Below are 19,677 nucleotides of genomic sequence, written 5' to 3'. Positions count from 1 at the left end.
GGAACCCATGGTGAAAATCCATTAAAGTTGTTAGCTTTAAGTCTATAGAATCAAAATAAGGGATTTACTATTATACACAGGTTTGTTTACAGCAGTAAATTGTTGGAAACAATAGAAATGTTCGATAGGATTGGTTACATAAAGTATGCATGTCAATAGAATGCCGTGCAACCCATTGAAGTGATGCTGGGAAAGTATATTTAGTAACAAAATCATGTTTGTGACATGACACAAATAAATCATATTACAAATTAGTAGATGCACTATAATTTCATTTTTGTAAAGAAAAGTTTGGGATATGCATCTTTGTCTCCATGTCCTCCTGCCTCCCTAAAACATAGCCAATAACTTTAAGTACAAATTTTTATATCCACCAGACAAATGACTTGCTTCTTTAGAATCATGTATATTAGATTTAGAGAAAAAAAAAGATTTTTAAAGGAAAATAACTTTCTACCTTTTTTGTTTGTTTACTCTGTCCTTCCAGGGTTGAAAGCACAAACAAAATCAACTGTTTAATTTGGTTTCACAAATTTATATGTGTACTATAAAGGGTGAAATAAAATGTAATAACACTGGTATTTAACTCACTTTTTCAGTGTTTTCAAATTAATATGTCTGACTCTTAAAAAATCAAGTTTACCTAAAACCAAAGGAACAAGTTGTGAAAATAAGAAAAGGGAAAATTGTCAAATAATATGGAGAAGTCAAAAAACAATGGAAGTGATCAGTAGATGTGAAAATCGGGAGTGACCTAAGTGAGGGGTGTTTCTGTAGCCTGGTGGAGGGGGAAGGGAAGAGGAGCAAAGGCAGCTGAGGAAAAAACAAGCTACAACTTGTTTACAACTAAGTATGAATAGAATTGAGAGATAGTTTTTTAAGGAACAGAAGAAAATGCCTGAGAAATTCTAGAGATAAAACTTCTTTGGGTTTTGTCTGGCAAATATCAAATACACTCTGATGCTGGGAAGCCCATATAAGGGTGCTTGTGTTTTGGGGTTTTTTTTGTGAGACTTTATTTTATTCTTAGAGAGAAGGGAAGGGAGGGAGAAAGAGAAGGAGAGAAACGTCAATGTGTGGTTGTCTCTCATGCGCCTCCTACTGGGCACCTGGCCCGCAACCCAGGCATGTGCCCTGACTGGGAATTGACCCTTTGGTTTGCAGGCCCGCACTCAGTCCACTGAGCTACACCAGCCGGGGCCTATTTTTTATTTTTTAAGAGGCTTTATTTTATTAATAGACTCTTAAAAAGAACACTTCGATTAAAGATGGAACTGCCTTTTGATCCAGTGGTCCCACTGCTGGGATTATACAGTACGAATCCTGAAACACCAACTCAAAAGAACCTGTGCACCCCAATGTTCACAACAGCGTTATTTACCATAGCAAGTGCTGGAAACAGCCTAAGTGCCCATCAGTATGTGAGTGGATGAAAAAGCTGTGGTACATTTACACAATGGAATACTACGCAGCAGAAAGAAGGAACTCATACCCTTCACGACAGCATGGATGGAACTGGAGAACATTATGTTAAGTGAAATATGCTAGGTGGTGAAAGAGAAATACCATGTGATCTCACCTATAAGTGGAACCTAACAAAACAAACAAATAAGCAAAATAGAACCAAAGACATGGAAATGAACAAACTGACAGTGACCAGAGGGGAGAGGGGAGGGGATAACAGGGGAAAGAAGGGGAAGGGACAGTTGAGGAACATGAATAGAGGACTCATGTATGGACAATGGGGGGACTGAGTGTAGGAGTTGGGGGACAGGCACGGGAGAGCAAGGGGGGAAAAGGCAGGGCAACTGTAACTGAACAACAATGAAAGAGAAAGAAATCGAATTCTATATTACCCTAAAAAAAAGAAAGGAAAAACTGAACAGATAGTATAAAGTTCCCATATACCCCACATAGTTTCTCTCATTATTAACATCTTACAGTAGTATGGTGCCTTTGGTGCAATGAATGAATCTATATCGATAATTATTATAAAGTTAATAGTCTGTTGAGATTTCCTCAGTTTTTGCCTAATGTTCTTCTTCTGTTCCAGGATCCCATCCAAGATACACACAATGTTTAGTTGTCGTTTCTCCTTTGGCTCCTCCTAGCTGGGACAGTGTCTCAGACTCTGCACATTGTGACGACCTTGACAGCTTTGAGGAGCACTGCTCAGGTGTATCATAGGGCGGCCCTCATTGGAATTGGATGTTTTACTCATGATTAGACTGGGTTATGGGTTTTTAAAACAAGGATCACAGAGGCCATTTTCATCACATTATATTAAGAGTACATACTAGCAAAGTGATTTAACTGTTGACGTTGACCTTGAATTGGCTGAGGTTATGTGTCAGGTTTCTCTGCTGTAAAGTTACTTTCCCTCCACTCCCTTCCCATACTGTACTCTTTGCAAGGAAGTCACTATGCACAGCCCGTATTTAGGGACTGAGAAGCTATGTACCTCCTCCTTGATAGCAGCCTGTTTGGGGTTCTTCTGCATGGGAGATTTGTCTCTTCTTCCCATTTATTAATGTATTCAGTCATTTATGTATATGAATATGGATTCATGGAAATTTACTTCCTACCCTGGGTTATAATTTAATAATACTTTATTTTGTTACTCACACTGTTCTGGCTTTAGCCACTGAAAGCTCTTTCAATTTGCTCTGGATGCTTGCTTTTTAACCATAAAGTTGCTTAGTGTTCAGTTTGATTTTTATACCACAAGATTTTAAAACACGAATAGGACCTATAATATAATTATTATATTGATCAAAAACTAATTTCTTCAACATTAGATGGACTTTCTCTTTTGAAATATTTTAAAGGAATCTTGTTCTGTTTGCACAGTAGTAATAATTAAAAGTGGAAAAATCATTTAAAAGGGAGCAGTGTTTATTGATCTCTGATTCGGGCATATGTATATGAAATACTGTGAGTATAGGGCAGCTCAATCTGTTGCTTAGAGTTTGTGGAAGGAAAGAAGCAAGGGAGGAAGGGAGGGAAAAAAGAAGGAAGGAAAGAAAAATTGGCAGAGGGGGAAGCAGGCTGGCCTGTCATAGGGGTCCCACAAAAGCGAGCTAAGAAGGCATCCTAGATAGCTAACCACTGCCTAGCTTGCAGTTTTTCCTGTTGCTTTCCTTATTTAGAGCTTTGCGTGTCACTCCACATAACTGGCAGGCTTTTCTCTTTTAGATCTATTCTAAGGCACTAAGAAATGAGACTCTTTACACTTCATTTCTCTTCCGTCAGAGGAGAGGCTGATGTTACGTGCCGATGCACGTCACCGCTGCCTAATGACAAACACACCAACGGCTCAAGCCCCGCTGTCCTTTTCCCCTTGAGGCAGGCAGTGAGGGATTATTAAATGGCATTTCATTATGATCTACTGGCTAGATGTTAGTCATGGCATATTTTAGAGGAAGCCAGAAGGGAGTTGAGATAACAATGTCACTCCAAAGTCAAGGAAGCCATTGCACAAATATGAACAACGCTCAGTCTCTTTGCAGTTGTGCTGCACCCTGCTTTGGTCGGCACCACCTCGCTTTTTGCTCCTAGTTTATTAGCTTTTAAACCCTAAAATACGATTTTTTGAATTAATTTCCAGGATGAAATTTCTTTGAAGAAGGATTGATTCCCTGGCTGGATATAGAGGGATCTTTTCAGTCTAGACTTTGTTTCTGACTCATTGTGATAATCTGGGCAGATCTTTTAATTTCTATCCTTTCCTCCCGTTATCACTGTTTGTTTGGAAGCCTTCTTGTCAAATCATTGCTTTCTTATTCCCAATGTCCCCAAGCTTTAACAGATGATGTCATGCAATAATTCTTGATATAGAATCAAAATACTATTCTCTTTGGGCAGTTCCTAATGATCTTCTGTTTCTGCTTTATAACTTTGACTTTCCCCTTTCCCCAATGTTCTCAGTTCTGTTCTCTCTACATTTCAGCTTTTCTCTCTGATGCAGCTAAGCCACTATCCATTAAGGCACATAATCTGTAATGGGGCCTGTTCCTAGCTAGTCTTTTGGAAATGCAGTTCTATAATTATATTTTAACTTAGTTTTCTCTTTTTCTATGGCTTTTAAAGTCTGTTAATATTCAAATAGCTCTTCATTTTATTTTAATAATAATATGAAAAGCATATGCTATGCATGCCCTCTTATCAAATTACCATTAGTAGGAAAGACCCAGTGATAAAGGCATACTATGATAGGTATAATTTGATAATAGCTACATTTGAGACTATCTGCTATATAGAACATATATAATATTTAATTCCTGCAATAATTCCCAGTGATAAAAATAATTTTATAGATGAGAAAGCTTATAATCAAAGAGGTCACTAAATCAGGGCTTTTGTTTGTGGTTTGTTTGTTTTTTTCACTCTGTTGAAGATACCCATTATTTTGTGACTCTAACATCCCTTTTTCTGGAAATTGCTTCTCTTTTCTCTATCCATATGGCAGTCACGGAAACAATCACGTTATGACAAGATCCTATGCTCTGGCCTAGGAGCTTTTCCCCACAAAGTTTCACGGACTGGGGATTCTGAGAACATTGGTTCAGGGTATTTTTATTTGTCAAGTGGTAATGTGTAAAGCTTAGGAATTGTCAGTGGCTGATTCGCAGCCACAGAGACTAAAGATGAGTGGAAAAGGGGCCTGAGACAGAGGGACTGGGACGTGGGATTGGAGCCCCTACTTCCTGTTTTCTGTCCAGGTATTCTTGAAGATGTGTCCTGATAGTAATTCCCCTTTTTGCTTAAATTTAAATTTGCTATCAGTCACTTGCAACCCCCCAAAACCCTGATGTCTAGTACTGCTGGTGGCCTTAACCATAGCAAAAGCATATGATGGATTTGGGTTGAAAGTCAATGACATCTGAGGGTTTAGTTCAAAGGTGGCCTCATATGGGTTCCCCACGTGTATTTGTTTAGTTTCTTCCTTCTTAATCTCAAACTCATGTGAAAAATAGATTATGTTAAAAAGGGTTGCATTAAAAAGTAGCCGAATTCATTCAAAGAGCAAGTCATCTTGAAAACAACTGAGAGTTAGTTGTTATTGTTGTTAGCTAACTATGATGAATTTTATTCAAACATCTTTATTTATTTCTCAGAGAACTCAGTCATATGTCCCATTCCCCCACATTTCAACGTATCAGTCAGGAAAGGGAAAAGGAAGGTTTTCTAGAGCCAGGATTGGCGGTGTTCTCTGTAGAAATTATTATTGAAAGGAAAAGTTTACTATTACATATAGGAAACCTCTGAAGGGGTGTTGGCATCAGCCCTAAATGGAAAGAGATTTGGGATTATGTAGTTCTCACTGGTGCATCTGACATGGCAGCCCATCAGCTTACACTTGGCTGTCACGATCACATCGTAGATCGTGGAGAGGACCACTCAGTCCCTCTCTGTGCTACTTAGAAGTTCTCTGTCTGTGCCTCTTCGACCTCAGCACAATTTAAAAGCCTGCCCAATCCCATGTTCATGGATTGAATATGGATCTATGTTGTGTGGCCACCTCCACCTTCAGGTTTAACACAAGTGACAATTTGCACTGGGGCTTTGTGAGAGAAAAAAAATGTCTCCATCTTACCTAACAGAAAGAATATCTTAACCCTGCCTCACAATAGTTTAAGACCTAAGAAACCCCACTGATCAGGGACTGTATTAAATCAGCATTGGAGAGGTTGTCTCGAAAACACAAAGAGAAACTAATCTGTGTGCAGAGAACGGAGGTGAACATACAGATCATTCCAACGGCAGATTGGGGACTCGGAGTTTCTTAAGAATGTATTTCACAATAGCCAGTCAATTCGATCGAACAAATAGCTTTCAAATACTAACCTAGGTGTTTGAATGACTAAATCAGTTCACAGAAACAATTTATAGTCAACCTCAGACATAGACCTACTTATTGTTTAGAAACTTCTGTCTTCTGTCTAATCCAATTACTCTTCCGCTGCTCTCACACATTTGTAATACCTTTGCTCATAAAGAATGGCTACCTGGCTTCTCTTTGTCTTCCAAGTTTATCTTCTTAGTTTCTCCATAGATTCTAGTTTCCATCCTTTAGTTACTCTTAAAAACAACACAAAACACAAAACCACAATGCCATTTCCACTGGCTTAGTAGATATTTGCCAGCTAGTGGAAAGTACACATTAATTTCCCCACATAAGATTTGGTGTGAATAAAGTACATCTATTTGCTATAAATCGTGGGCTGTTTTGTAAAATAGGATGTTACCCATCTGCGGTTATGTTTGTCCTGCTTCATCCCCAGCTCTTCCTGTGTGTGGTTCCTGAGGAGGGAGCATTATGAATGCACAGTAGGGACATCATTGTTGTCTGTGAGTTTATGTGTGTAAGTGTGTTTGTGTAGTGGGAGGTTGGAGAAGAGTATCTCAGTGGTGATGCTAATAAAGCCAGACCCCCAAAGTAGGATAAACTGGGGTCTCCAAGCTGAATGTTTGGTGGCATCCTGGGAGCAGGCCAAGGCCATGGCTAGGCTGAGGGGAAAGGAGACTGGGCTGTGGCACGTGGGATGAGTGTGTCTGAGGCTCCCTCCAGGTGCAAACTGGTGAGAGACGTACCTGAAGCTGTCATGGCGTGTTTGAGGCCAAGAAAGTTGGGGTTAAGCCATTTATTTTTTCCTTTTATTCCTCTCAGCTTTCTTTGTACCTTCTGTTAAATGCAGATGTCTATACAATCCGGGGATGGGGAGAAAGACATGGTGGCCAGTGTTCATGACCTTTGGGGAAATGTCCCCCTCATGCTCTCTGGTCTAAGGACTGATTACAAGGCTGGACTATGGCAGGAAGCCCTCTTATTTAAATAACTAAGGGGCAGCTCTTTTAGAGCTCAGATTTGTCTTAAATATGAAAATATTAAGTTCTGACACCTCTAGATAAATTATTGCTTAATTCTGAGTATTTATAAACTAAAAAAAGAACCATTTCCTTGACTTAGAACTCTATTATGGTCTCATTATTTGTAACAATTTTCATAACAATTAAAGCCATGTTTTTTGTCAGGTGGTGGTAAAACAACATGAAGTTTGTAGGATTTGTAGCTGCTTTGTTAAGCACATAGACTGAAAAGGGGTGGGAAGCAAATGTGGTCTGTCCCCACATTTCCTACTATTGTGGACATAAAGGAGAAGTAATTCCCTTTATGTCTAATTAGCAAAGATAAGCTTATTCTTTACTTATTTCTGAACCTCTAAGTCATTTGTTTAGCCTTGTAAATTGGCTGAGGAGCAGTTATAATGAAGCATTGGGCAGTTCATCCTACATGAGTATTAAAGTAATCCAGGTATCTGAAGGTGTGAAGTGGAATGATTTCATCTCCCAGTAGTTCAGATGGATGCTGTGGTCATGGTCACAGTTAGCTGGCCCAGGAGTGTGTCTGATGTGTATACTTTCAAGCTAAGTGACAGCTCAGCTGAAATGCAGATGTCCACAGACGCCAGAGGTAGCTTTCCATTAAGGACATGCTTACAAGAAACTGGATGAAGATAAAGCAAAGACTAAGGGACAGAAAGGAAGATTGAATTACATTATTGCAATATTCTGCAAAATCAGATTTCGGTTTCTGTTCAGCTTCCCTTTGGAGCTAAAAATGCCTCAAGTTTCTCAGAGGCATGAACAGTTGCGTAAATACTATATTTTCTGACAATTTTCAGCACGAGTCCATCCAGGGTTATGTGACAAGGCTGCATGATAAGGTTATATGTATTGGGGTATTTTAGGCATGAGTGTAACATTGTCACTTTGCTTTGCAAAACCCCAAATCCCCTGAATATCCACAGGAGAGGATAATTCAGCATTTCCCAGGCCAAGTAAATGCCCTCCTTTATTCTCCATCCCTGCCTCATTGTTCCTCTAACATTTTGATTCAGAAAGTTGTGATAGACTTGAAATCATTTTTGGTGAATAATGCCAGACCACTGAAAATTTGGGATGACAGCTGGACCTTCGTCATCACCACACACTGTGTCACTGAGACAGGGTAACCCATGGTTACTGAGCTCCGATCAGTTAAGGAGCAGAGAGCCTTCCCTCCTCACTGCTCTATAAAAGAGACCCAGCAAGGGACCCTACCAGCTTCCAGCTCTCAGCCTGGACAAGGTGTGGAAGCAAAGCTCCAGACTTTCCAGTTGAGCATTCCGTCTGCAGAGGCAAGGCCAGCATGTCTCCTTCCTTCAAACTTCAGTGTCACTTCATCCTGATATTCCTGGTGGCTCTGAGAGGGGAGAGCCGATACCTAGAGGTGAGTGTTCCCAGGACGGACCCATCACACCTCCTGTCCCAGAGGGTCCAGCCCTGAGGGGCCCCACAGGCTGCCTAGGCTCTTGCCTTTGCTGGGGTTAGCTCTTTCTTCCCCATCTTCTGCACTGGTCTTCCCCCTGGTTTTCCCAGTGGTCTTCCTTCCTGCTTCTTCCTCCTTTCCTTTGCCCCCTGAGGATATCCTAGTCTGAGGGAAAGAATCCCATCACTTTATTCTCTTTGCTGTGAGGCAGAGAGGGTGCCCTGCTCCTGGTCCCCTTCTCCCCATCCCTTGAACTTTACCCAACTGACCCACTTGCCTTGCCAGCTGCGGGAAACCGGGGACCACGACCCTTTCCTGCTCTTCAGCGCCAACCTGAAGCGGGAGCTGGCGGGGGAACAGCTTTACCGCCGAGCTCTGCGTGAGTCCGGGGCTGCCCGGCTGGGTTCGCGGGCAGCAGGGATGGGGTTATGGGGAGGATTGGGCTCTGTGCGGAGGGCAGGAGGCTCCCAGGAGTCGCTGTGAAGGAGCTGGCGAGAACGGCCAGGGGCACGATTTCCATAGCGAAGGGGGTCCCATGAGGAGTGAAGGGGCTGGATGGGGTGACGCGCCCTGGGGCACGGGAGGCGCACGCAGCCGAGGCGGAGAGTCCAGCTGGGAGTTGGGCTCTGGGGCGCTGAGAGGGACCGCTGGGGGCGAGGGGGAGCTGGCACCGCGTGGTGGCTGCAGCCTCAGATGTCTGGCTCCACCGCCACTGCCTTCGTTCAGGGTGCCTGGACATGCTGAGTCTCCAGGGCCAGTTCACCTTCACTGCCGACCGGCCGCAGCTGCACTGCGCTGCCTTCTTCATCAGCGAGCCCGAGGAGTTCATCACCATCCACTACGACCTGGTCTCCATCAACTGTCAGGGAGGGGACTTCCTGAAGGTGAGGCGTCCCCAGCAGAGCAGCCCCAGCTGCTGCGGGGCAGGGGTGCTGCACCCAGCACCCGCGAACAAGCCTGGGAGCCAGGGTCTCTCTTAATGAGGCACTCCGCTGGTGCCCGAGTGGGAGAGGCGCACTCCCGGACCCCATGCGACGGGACCTTCCCCTCAACCTCAAGACCTTGTCCCTCACTGGGAAGGGCCGGTTTAATATCCCCTCTGTGCACTCTTGGGGGCGGACACTTCTAAAGACTTGAACTAAACGCTGTATTACAGTCTGGGGCAGTGGGGCAGGTGGAAATGCACAAACCGACCCCGCGAGCGCTCGGGTCCACCAAGCAGGCGGGTGCTGGTGGAGGACCAGCCCCACAAGTCTAAGAGCTGAGCCCGCTCTGCTCCTGCTGCTCCCTCTCCCTGTGGAGGTGTTCGGGTTCGTAAAGGCCGTCTTCAGTGCCTGGGTGACCCGAATTCGGAGCAGTAGGGTGCAGGCTGCTGGTAGGGATGCTGAGAGGGAATCTAGTCGGAGGCAGGTGGGAGGGGAGGACAAGCCCCCAACCTCACAACACCCCCTATCGCAGTCATTCTTCCGAAGTCAAAGAGGTCGGCTGAGGATGGCTGATGGAGTTCTACAGTCCAATTAAAAAGATCGTGATTTAAACCTCCACAGTGGAATTAGTTTTGAACCTGTCAAACACTTCAGAAGAGGGCTGGTCTGGTGAAGTAATTTGCAACTGGCGTTGCTGATGTGAACTAGGTTGAACTCATTAAACTGTGATGATTTTAACAGTAAAGTCAATAGACCTTTTGTCCAACTGCAAACTTTAACACGTGAAGGAGGAAAGTCCTAAGTGATATATCAGCCTTCGCTGTCTGAGTGTTGAAGCAGTTCTTGATATTTTAATATCTGATAAGAGTTGAAAAATGAGGAAAACAGGCATATATAACTATTGGCAGGTAGGTCAAGTTGCAGCTTCAGGGTTTTGGGTGGTTTTTTGGTGGTTTTTTTTTTTGCTCTTTTAAAGCTATTTTGTTCATATTTCAATGAGAAAAAGAGAAGAACTGAAACCCAAATTATACTTCTGTGAAATTCTTCTGAAGTTGGGATGTGTGGAAAATATGACTGGGGTAAAAATGCGAATTGTCTGTAGTTTGATTTACCAAGGTGGCTGAAGTGTAACAAAGTTTACAAGGAAAAAAGCAATAATTAAATAATGATATTACTTGCAAATAACCCTCACAGTCAAGATAGATACAAGAGGAAAGCAAACAGACAGAGGAGTGCAGGTGTCAGTCACACCTGTGACTGACGGAGTGGCTGGAAGTAATCATCTGTGTCTGTTTTGTGGGAAGGTCTTTGATGGTTGGATTCTCAAGGGGGAGAAGTTCCCCAGTTCCCAGGATCATCCTCTCCCCACAACTGAGCGGTACATAGACTTCTGTGAGAGTGGTCTTAGCAGAAGGAGCATCAGATCCTCCCAGAATGTGGCCATGATCTTCTTTCGGGTCCACGAACCAGGAAATGGATTCACACTAACCATCAGGACAGAACCCAACCTCTTTCGTAAGTGGGCTCTCTGTCTCCTCAGGTGGAAGGCATGAGGGGCAGGAAGGTCAAATCTGCTTTTCAAAGGCAGTTTTATTGCACAGGCTTAAGAAATTTGAAGGAATGATTTGCATGGAAATTCTTTTGTAATTCTATTTATTATTATGAAAATCAAATCACAGTTCTTAATTTATTTCCCAGGCTAGATAGGATACTATTTTATGGTGAATAGAATTCAATTTTTGCCTTCAATGTCTTATTCTGATCTCCTAAGGTACAATGCATTCATTGAAAAACTTTAATCCCTCCAACTCATTCCACTCATCTGGGATAAGCTTGAGGGATCAGATATGAAGTTGCAGTTTTAGATGTTTAGGCAAAGGCTGAAAGGCTGCGTATCTGGGGTATGTGAGACAGCTTTCATGCCTGGGCAGAAGGTTGGACCAGGACCTCCAAGCTGCCTTCTGATTCAGAGCCCCCACAGTGAACTGTAATTTAGTTCATTGCTGATGGCTATGCACATAGATGATAAAAAGCTGAATAGCCCAGCTCTAAAATACATTATCTTAATCAAAAGGAGTTCATTTATCTGCTTATTTTCCCCCCATTAAAAAATATTAGTTTCAGGGAAAGAAAATTTACACCTATTTTTGGTAGCATACAATATTAACACTTCATGTGGTCAAAAAGTGGGCCTAATCTACCAAATAATAATGTACTGACTGAGCTTTAGAATTTTTGTGTTTTGTTTTTTAATCTTTTGAAATAAGCCTGCAAAAGAGGCTGTTTCTGAGGACTAGAGCAAAATAATCCTAGAGGGAAAAAAATGAAATGTTTCTCTCTCTCTCTCTCTCTCTCTTTTGGTTATAAATCAGAAAACTTCTAGAATCCAAGGGATTTCAGTTCTTTCTGAAATTAAGTGGAATTCAAAGTATGGAAGAAGGCAAGAGGTAGTTCTAACCTATTCTTATCAATCAGAAACTTTGTTAAAAAGAAGGTACAAACTATCATGTTTTTAGTTCTATAGCTAGAATAATAAATTTGTAAGTCTGGACTTGATATACAAAACAAAAAATTTCCGAAATTCTTGGGAGTAAATTAAACATTAAAATTTATCTTTTGGTCAACTTACCCCTAAACTCCCAGCAAATATTTATTCAAATGTAAGCTTGCTTTCTTTCTACTTTTTCTCAGCCTATTTTGTGACTGCTTTATTGTTTATTTATTTTATTATTTAAACAATAACATATGACTACAAATTCTATGAACGAGGGCTTCAGACAGACAGGGTTTGAGGTCTGGCCTCATCTTTAAAGCCTTGATCTGGACTCCCAGCTTGAACTTGACCCTAATTATCCGAAGTGTTCCTAAAATTTCTAGCAGCCAGTATTGTTTGGTTGGTTATAAATTTATGCCTTGTGATTATTATGAACAAATACCCCCCAGAGACTAAGATTGGAAGCTCCTGCAGCCCAGAGCCTCCTGACGGTGTCCATGCATCACTGGCGATTTTCATTCCCCAGCCCCTTCCCACCTCCAAATTGCCTCTGTGAAATCTACTCTCTTCCAAGCCACATGGCCCTAGACCATGAATAGGAGCCTAGAATAAGGACAGGGTAAATGTTTATAAAAACCAGAATACCAAGTAGTGAAAATGTGATTTTTGTCTTTCTGCAAAGCCTGCAATATCATTTCCCAGACCCCAAATGGAAGGTTCACCCTGGTAGTTCCACATCAGCATCGAAACTGCAGCTTCTCCATAATTTATCCTGTGGTGATCAAAATATCCGATGTCACCCTGGGACACTTAAATGGCCTGCAGTTAAAGGTGAGTTGCATACTTGCTTTCAAATCATTTGCTAAAGCCACAGCCTCATCAGAGCAAAAGCAATCATGCAGGGTAAACATGGACAATAGCGAACTGGAATTAGGATGGCCTCCTGATTGACTGTGAAGTCTCACCTGTGTGTGCTCTCGCTGCTTTAACTAAACCCCCCTTCTATTCCCATTATGCCACAAGTTGCCTACTCAGGTGTTCCTGTGCCTATTGAATGCTTTCCTTGTGATGCAAGAAATGTTTCCAATTGGTAAATGTGTGGTATATAATTACAATTGAACTCTCTTGTACTTGCCTCTTTTAAAAAAAATTCTCTCCTAGCAGAACCTAGTGTGAGTCATCTACACAGCTGCTTCTCTGAGTATTGGAATTTTCTTTTGACATGAAGGAAGTAACTCATTGACTGTGTTATAAAGAAATGCTAAGTGTAGCATAAAATATGAAATTGGATTTTTATATGGCAAAATACAGTAAAGTTTTGAAGAGTTTTTTTTTTGCATTACATTTAACTCAATACATTTTGCAACAAATATTAGCTGAGATTCTCCATCAACTTGTTTTCCCATGAACTTCTGTACGGACCTTAAAGTAATGCTGAGCTTGACCAGATTTACTTGCACGGGTGGCTTCTTCCCTCTGAGTCATCCTCATTTCCTTTTACTTTACCATATGCTGAGGTTAAGATAGCTCATGTATTTGCTGGCATCAAAGACAGTCATAGTTCCTAATCAGACAGATTTCAGGGAAAGCCAAATAGGACCAGGACTAAAGAGAGGAATATACCTAATTTCCTTTAAGCCCCAAATTCATGGGCCAGTGCTTTTTTTTTTTTAATTTTGGTTTTGGTTTTTTTGGACCTTAGGGGTAGAATATTTCCTTGATAAAGACCAGAATAAGCGGTAGTCTCTGACACAGCCTTATTGGCTTGAGATTGTTTGTATGCCATTCCTGACACACAGTATAGAAGGTGGGAGGTGTGATACCAGACTGGGAGATGTGCACTGCCATTCTTCTTGGCTACGAGAAGTAATCTTTGTGTTTCCCCTTTAAAAAATGTAAAGTCTGCATTCTTCTAGGCATCTTTTTCTTTGCAAATTACTTGCTTGAGTGCTCACCATGTGCAAGGCACTATTCTAGATGCTGGAAATGAGCAAAGAACAAAACAGATCCTCTCACACGAAACCTGCCTTCCAGCGGCACGTGACAGGCAAAAGTACAATGTATTTCAGCTAGCGGTGAGTGCCCTACAGAGAATGGAGTGCTGTGATAGACGGTAACTAGGGACCAGGGAGCAGAAGGAGGGATGGGGATATCCTTGAGGTAAGGTGGTCAGGAGAGAAACCTTCTGAGGAGACATTTAAAGTGAGACTTTAGTGATAGGTTAGAGGGAGCTAGCAGGTCCAGGAAGAGCAAGGAACAGACAGAACAGAAGTGTAGAGGCCCAGAGGCAGAAATGAGCTTGCTGGGTTCCAGAAATGGAAAGAAGGAAAGGTAGAGGGTGAGTGATATGAGAGGGTGAGTGTCGGGGAGATGGGCAGGGCCAGGATGTGCAGAGCCTAGCAGGTCACATGAAGGACTTTGAGTTTATTCTAAGTGCACTGAAGGGGCTGAGGCAGGAAAGTAACGTAACACATTTGATTATGCTCAGCTGGGGCGAGGGTGGTTGGGAATTGCTGATATCATGACCAAACTAATTAATAATGTCCAAGGGGAAAGAAAGAGGATTACCTAAAGGTCATTCTGGCTTCCATGTGGTGAATGGACCATCGGGGCCAGAGTGTTTCAAGGAGTGCATGTGGGGGGCCAATGTCCTAGTCTAGACAAGAGATGATAGTGGCTGCGTCCAGGGAACTAGAGCCTGAACACAGAACTCTAGGGGATCACTTTTGAGGAGGTAGACCCCAGAGAAGTTCCTATACAACTCAACTTCTGCATTTGATTATAAGAATAGCTGAGAGGGTTGGGAAGAAGAGAAAAAAGTAATCGAACACTAAGGAATGGGGCACCAGCTTCCTTGTTTCTTCGTTGTGCTCCCTTCATTTTAGCTTCTGCTTCTTCCCATTGTCTTTATTTCCCACCTCCCTGTGCCTTGCCTGCCCTTTTCCCTTCACCACCTCCTGATGAAATTTGGAACCTAAAGAACCAAGGGGAAAATTTTAGTCTGAAGAGATGCTCCCCCTGGACATTCTCTACTCAAGGGAAAGGCAATTAAGTTTTTTTTTCTTTATCCCTAAATGGCTTACTTAACTCTTCATACAAGAACATGAGCCCTGTACACATGAGGCTAATTAACCCTCTATTCCATCATTTAATGAAATTGTGTGTAAAGCACTTAGGCATAGAACCCAGCACATAGTAGGTACTTTAAAAGTATATGTTCCCACCTGCTTCCTTTCATTAGCCAAACCATTACTGTTATATTTCCCATTTGTTATTTAGTTCCAGTTTCATTTCAATGTTTTCTAAATGTTGGAATGTGTATGCTTATGTGTGTGTGTTTAAGGTTCTTTAATTTAGTTCTGGGTCCCTATGTGTTGGGTTTATCTGGTTAACTTTTGAGCACCTTGCCACACTTCACTAGGTCTCTTGACGAGTATGTCTCAATGAAGAATAGAACCACAGGCAAAACCAGCTACATCATTTGTAGGGGACGGTACAAAATAAAAAATGCAGGGCCCTTGTCTAAAAATTATTAAGAATTTCAAGGCGGTGACAGCAGAGCATGAAAGCCGGGCCCTGTGTGGCATCACAGGTGGCATTGCACACGGGCCAGTCTTGGTCAGAGGAGACGGGTGGTCCGCATCTGGGGCTTCTTTGTGTGGGAGAGTGAAGCATAGGAGTTACTCTGCACAACACAGTGTGCAAAGGATGAAGGGCAGCAGAAGGAGGTGGAAATGGTGGATCACACAGTCTTTGACTAGATTCTCATTGTGAGTAGCTTGAAATAAATTTGTTATAGTTGGTAGGAGAGACAATGGTAACTCTCAGTAACCTGAGACCCAAATTAGGGTTCTCGTCTTTCTTTAATATTTTTATAACTACTCTAAATCCTTATCAGTAGAAATGATAAGGATTGCTCTGATAGCAGAAAAAGTCCTTTATAAAGAAGAAGAGGTGAGCTGAAGGAAAAACTAACGGGAAAGCCCTATTTATAAAAACTCTGACTGCATGATTAAGAAATTCAAATACTCAGTATGTATTGTCCAAATGGTTTAAAAAGCAAAGCATTTTCAGATTCATTTTCCATTCGTCTTGGATGGAGTTTACAGATTCCCATTTCATCATTCCAGTCCTTGAACTTATTTTAAAAATGCACATATATTTTAAAAAATAACTACTCAACTCACTTAGAAAGGCAATTGTTATAATTTTTTTTCTTTTAAATTTTTTTTTTTTTTAATTTCCATAGTCCTGGAAGTTGAATTGCGTGGCACTGTCAGGATGTCTGGGGCTGATCAAGTGAATTCATCAGCTTGCCATTGGTCAAATGGTTTGACGTCCACAGCTGGTTTGAATATGTCTTCCCCTGTGTCTCTCTTCTCTCAGAAACCCTCAGCAGGTTGTGAGGGGAAAGGAGACTTTGTGGAGCTGCTGGGAGGCACTGGACTGGACCCTTCCAAGATGATGCCTTTAGCTGATCTCTGCTATCCCTTTCACGGCCCTGGTGAGATGTTTCTTTGACCATTACTTATGTGCCCACCAAGGGCATTTCCTTAAGAAAAACACCTCGGATTGTTTATACATAAGAAGGCAAGTCCCACCAAAAACACTTCAGTTGTGCGCATTGAGCCAGTGTGAGGATTTTACACTTACGCTGTCAAGAATGCTTTACCAAAATATTTGACCCTGGGAGAGAACCCTATGAAGTAACACGGAGGCATGTGTAAGGTTGGCCCTGTGTAAAACTGGGACGGAATTACAGATTACCTTTAAAGAGACAAAGCTAAAACAGAAGAGAAGCAACAACAGTCTTTACTCTCATGGCAAATTCTAACCATAGCCCCTTTCCTTTCTTCTAACGCCAGACCACTAACTAGCTAGGTGGTGAAGCTACAAATCAGACATCCTTTAATCAGCTCTTGCCTGTTTTAATTAAAACCAGGTCTGCCCACCAGTGTTTTCTCTCTTTGAGCTAATACTGGGACCTGAATAAACAAAAACCTCTCTGAAATAGGCCCTCCATTCAGTATCCACTGTTGCCCAGACACACCTGTATGAAAGAATGTCAGATGAGATTTAAGGCAGGATGGGATCCAGGGCTTTCTTTCTCTCAGATTTTATTTATTTGTTTTTAGACAGAGGGGAAGGGAGGGAGAAACATCAATATGTGGTTGCCTCTCGCGCACCCCCCACTGGGGACATGGCCTGTAACCCAGGCATGTGCCCTGACTCGGAACTGAACCAGTGACCCTTTGGTTCTCAGGCCAGCACTCAATCCACTGAGCCACACCAGCCAGGGCCAGTGTAAACTTTCTACAAAGGTAAAGGCAAGAGAACTCTAACAACTCACTTTGCTGAGAATATGGGATTATTTTATGCTACTTTACACTTGAGCCCTGGTTTGAACTATCAGTGCAAGCGGCTTCTCTTGCCTTTCACATGTGTTCTCTGAGGCACTGGGTCCTTCCATGCAATAAACACCTTGGAGATGTATTAGAGCCGGGCCAGAGGGTTAGATTAAGTACAAAAACGCTCGTGCCTTAATATTTAGATGGATAATTGAAGCAAGAGTAATTTTGGTGCTTGAATTACATTACTTGAATTAGGTATAAGGGTAAGACTAATGCCAAAAAAAAGTAAAATAAAATAAAATAAGACTCTGAAAAGTGCAAGGAGACGTCTTCCTGCCTCCCCACAGCCAGATTTGGCTAATAGTGTTCTTGCACATGAGGACAAACGCGGAGTGCAGTTGCATGATTCTACAAATATTATCATCAACATGAAAACAAAAAATGTTTCCCCTGGTGGTAGAGGCGTGGTTTGGGTACTCCAGAGGAAGAGACGTCCTCTTGCTTTCTTTGTGTTTACAAAAATGATCTTGTTGACAAAAATGGTTTTATTGTGTGGTTTCTAACTTGCTGGGAAACTTTTACTTTTTCCGTAAATTACAGCCCAAATGAAAATCGGCTGCGACAACGTGGTGGTGCGCATGATTTCCAGCGGGAAACACATAAATCGTGTGACTTTTGAGTACCGCCAGCTGGAACCCTACGAGCTGGAGAACCCAAATGGAAACAGTATCCGGGAATTCTGTTTGTCTGGTCTTTGAATAACTAATCCAGTGATTTACATGCTGTTAGCTAAGTGAGTTTTTAATGGCTATTGTATATGATTTTGATGCCCACCCAGTTAAACGACTTTCATACCAGTCAGTATTCTCAGCCATGAGTGCGTGCTTGTGCATGCAGCGCCCCGCCCCCAACACTTGTTTTTGTACCTTGCTTCTTTTTCATTTGTTATGTATAAATGCCCACATGGCAGAAAATGAGCCCCACCCCCACCTCTTTTTCTGTAGGAAAACAGTTTTCTGTAATTCTTTGGTATACTACAAGCCTGAACTGGTAAGACAAGTGCAAAGTAATGTTCAGTTAAAAAAATGTATCTAAAGGGAAAATACTACAAAGAAATGAAAACAGTGGTATTCGTATTAGTTTTATAACAGAAAACAATGGACTGTATATCAAAGTAGTTGCTTCTGTTATTTATTTTCTGTTTCTTATTTCTGTTTACAATAGAAAATAGTTGTAGCTGTGACTTACTGTTTGCAATCACTTGTTTTTAACAAAACTTTGTAGCATGGACAAGTTTTTCCATCCATAAATACAAAATGAATAAATATATTTGGAATGTTGGCACCTTGGTGTCATGCTTTGCTTTCTAAGTAGCCTCCTTCCTTATTGCCGTCAGAAAATAATGTTCTCTTGTGGGGCAGAGCCAAATGCTGAGCAAAATTATTTTAGACTTCTCGGAGCTAATAGAGCTCTGGCCATTGAAGGAGAATTATTTAAAGTAGAAAATAGATTACAGTGTTTGCGCAAAACAACACTGCCTGGTGGGTCCTGACGGGGAAGTAGGGTACAGGGATCCCTTCTCCACTGTCCTCCAAGAAAACTGAGAACGTGTCTTTGTCACAGTGGTGTGCTTTTCAACAAGGACAACAGGGCCTTACAACACTCATAGACACAGTGTACAGAAACCCGAGTACCTCTCTGGTACCAAAGGCAGTTTATTGTTGGCTGAGCCTTGTCCACATTTGTCCTGGGACGAAGCATGTGGTCTGTAAAAGACCCTTGGGGCCAAAAATGAGGTCTTGAGCAAAAAGGAAGTACTTCTAAGTGATAAGCTCTTCACTTTTTTTTTTTTTTTACTTCTAAGTGATAAGCTCTTTACTTTTTATTTTTGGTTGTTTATTTTATTCTATATTTTTATGGAAGAAAAAAGTTGCATTTATTGCTTCATAAACTTTTAATAAAAATCATGAAAATTCCCATAGGAAAAAGTTATCCCTGCTCCCCATCCACCCTGCATACCTTTTGACAGTGGACTTGACCTACTTTTTTTCTTTTTCTTTTCCTAAGTATTTTTAATTGTATTTTTCCACTGCTACTTAGTCCCCTTATGCCCCCATCCCCCCAGTAATTGTCACACTATTGTCCATGGGTCCTTTTACCTTTTGCTCAATCCCTCCACTCTCCAACCTCCCCCTCTCCCTCTTAGCTGTCATCTCTCTATGAGTCTGTATCTGTTTTCATTGTTAGTTCAGTTTGTTCATTAAATTCCACATATTAGTGAAATCATATGGTATTTGTCTTTCTCTGACTGGCTTATTTCATTTAGCATAATGTTCTCCATATACATCCATACTGTCCCCAAAGGTAAAATTTTCTTTTTCATGGCCAAGTAGCATTCCATTTTCTAAATATCCCATAGTTGTTTTATCCATTCATCTACTGATGGACACTTGGGCTGCTTTCATATCTTGGCTATTTTAAATAACGCTGCTATGAACACAGGGGTGTTTATGTTCTTTCGAATTAGTGTTTTGGTTTCCTTTGGGTATATTCCCAGAAGTGGGATTGCTGGGTCAAAAGGCAATTTTAATTTTA

The 19,677-nt window shown here is 41.8% G+C and overlaps 1 protein-coding gene across 1 annotated transcript; it reads left to right on the top strand.

Annotated features, from left to right (window-relative positions):
• Nucleotides 1-8,044: 8,044 nt before the first annotated feature.
• Nucleotides 8,045-18,392, top strand: CRHBP (corticotropin releasing hormone binding protein). The gene is made up of 7 exons (XM_024563625.3): nt 8,045-8,272; nt 8,597-8,690; nt 9,038-9,195; nt 10,542-10,752; nt 12,414-12,562; nt 16,118-16,235; nt 17,683-18,392. The coding sequence occupies exons 1-7, from the start codon at nt 8,192-8,194 to the stop codon at nt 17,838-17,840; spliced, it is 969 nt and encodes a 322-aa protein (XP_024419393.2). The 5' UTR covers nt 8,045-8,191; the 3' UTR covers nt 17,841-18,392.
• Nucleotides 18,393-19,677: the final 1,285 nt, after the last annotated feature.

Source organism: Desmodus rotundus, chromosome 1, assembly GCF_022682495.2.
Source record: "Desmodus rotundus isolate HL8 chromosome 1, HLdesRot8A.1, whole genome shotgun sequence".
Taxonomy (NCBI): Eukaryota; Metazoa; Chordata; class Mammalia; order Chiroptera; family Phyllostomidae; genus Desmodus; species Desmodus rotundus.
This window is presented reverse-complemented; position numbering and strand designations above follow the sequence as displayed.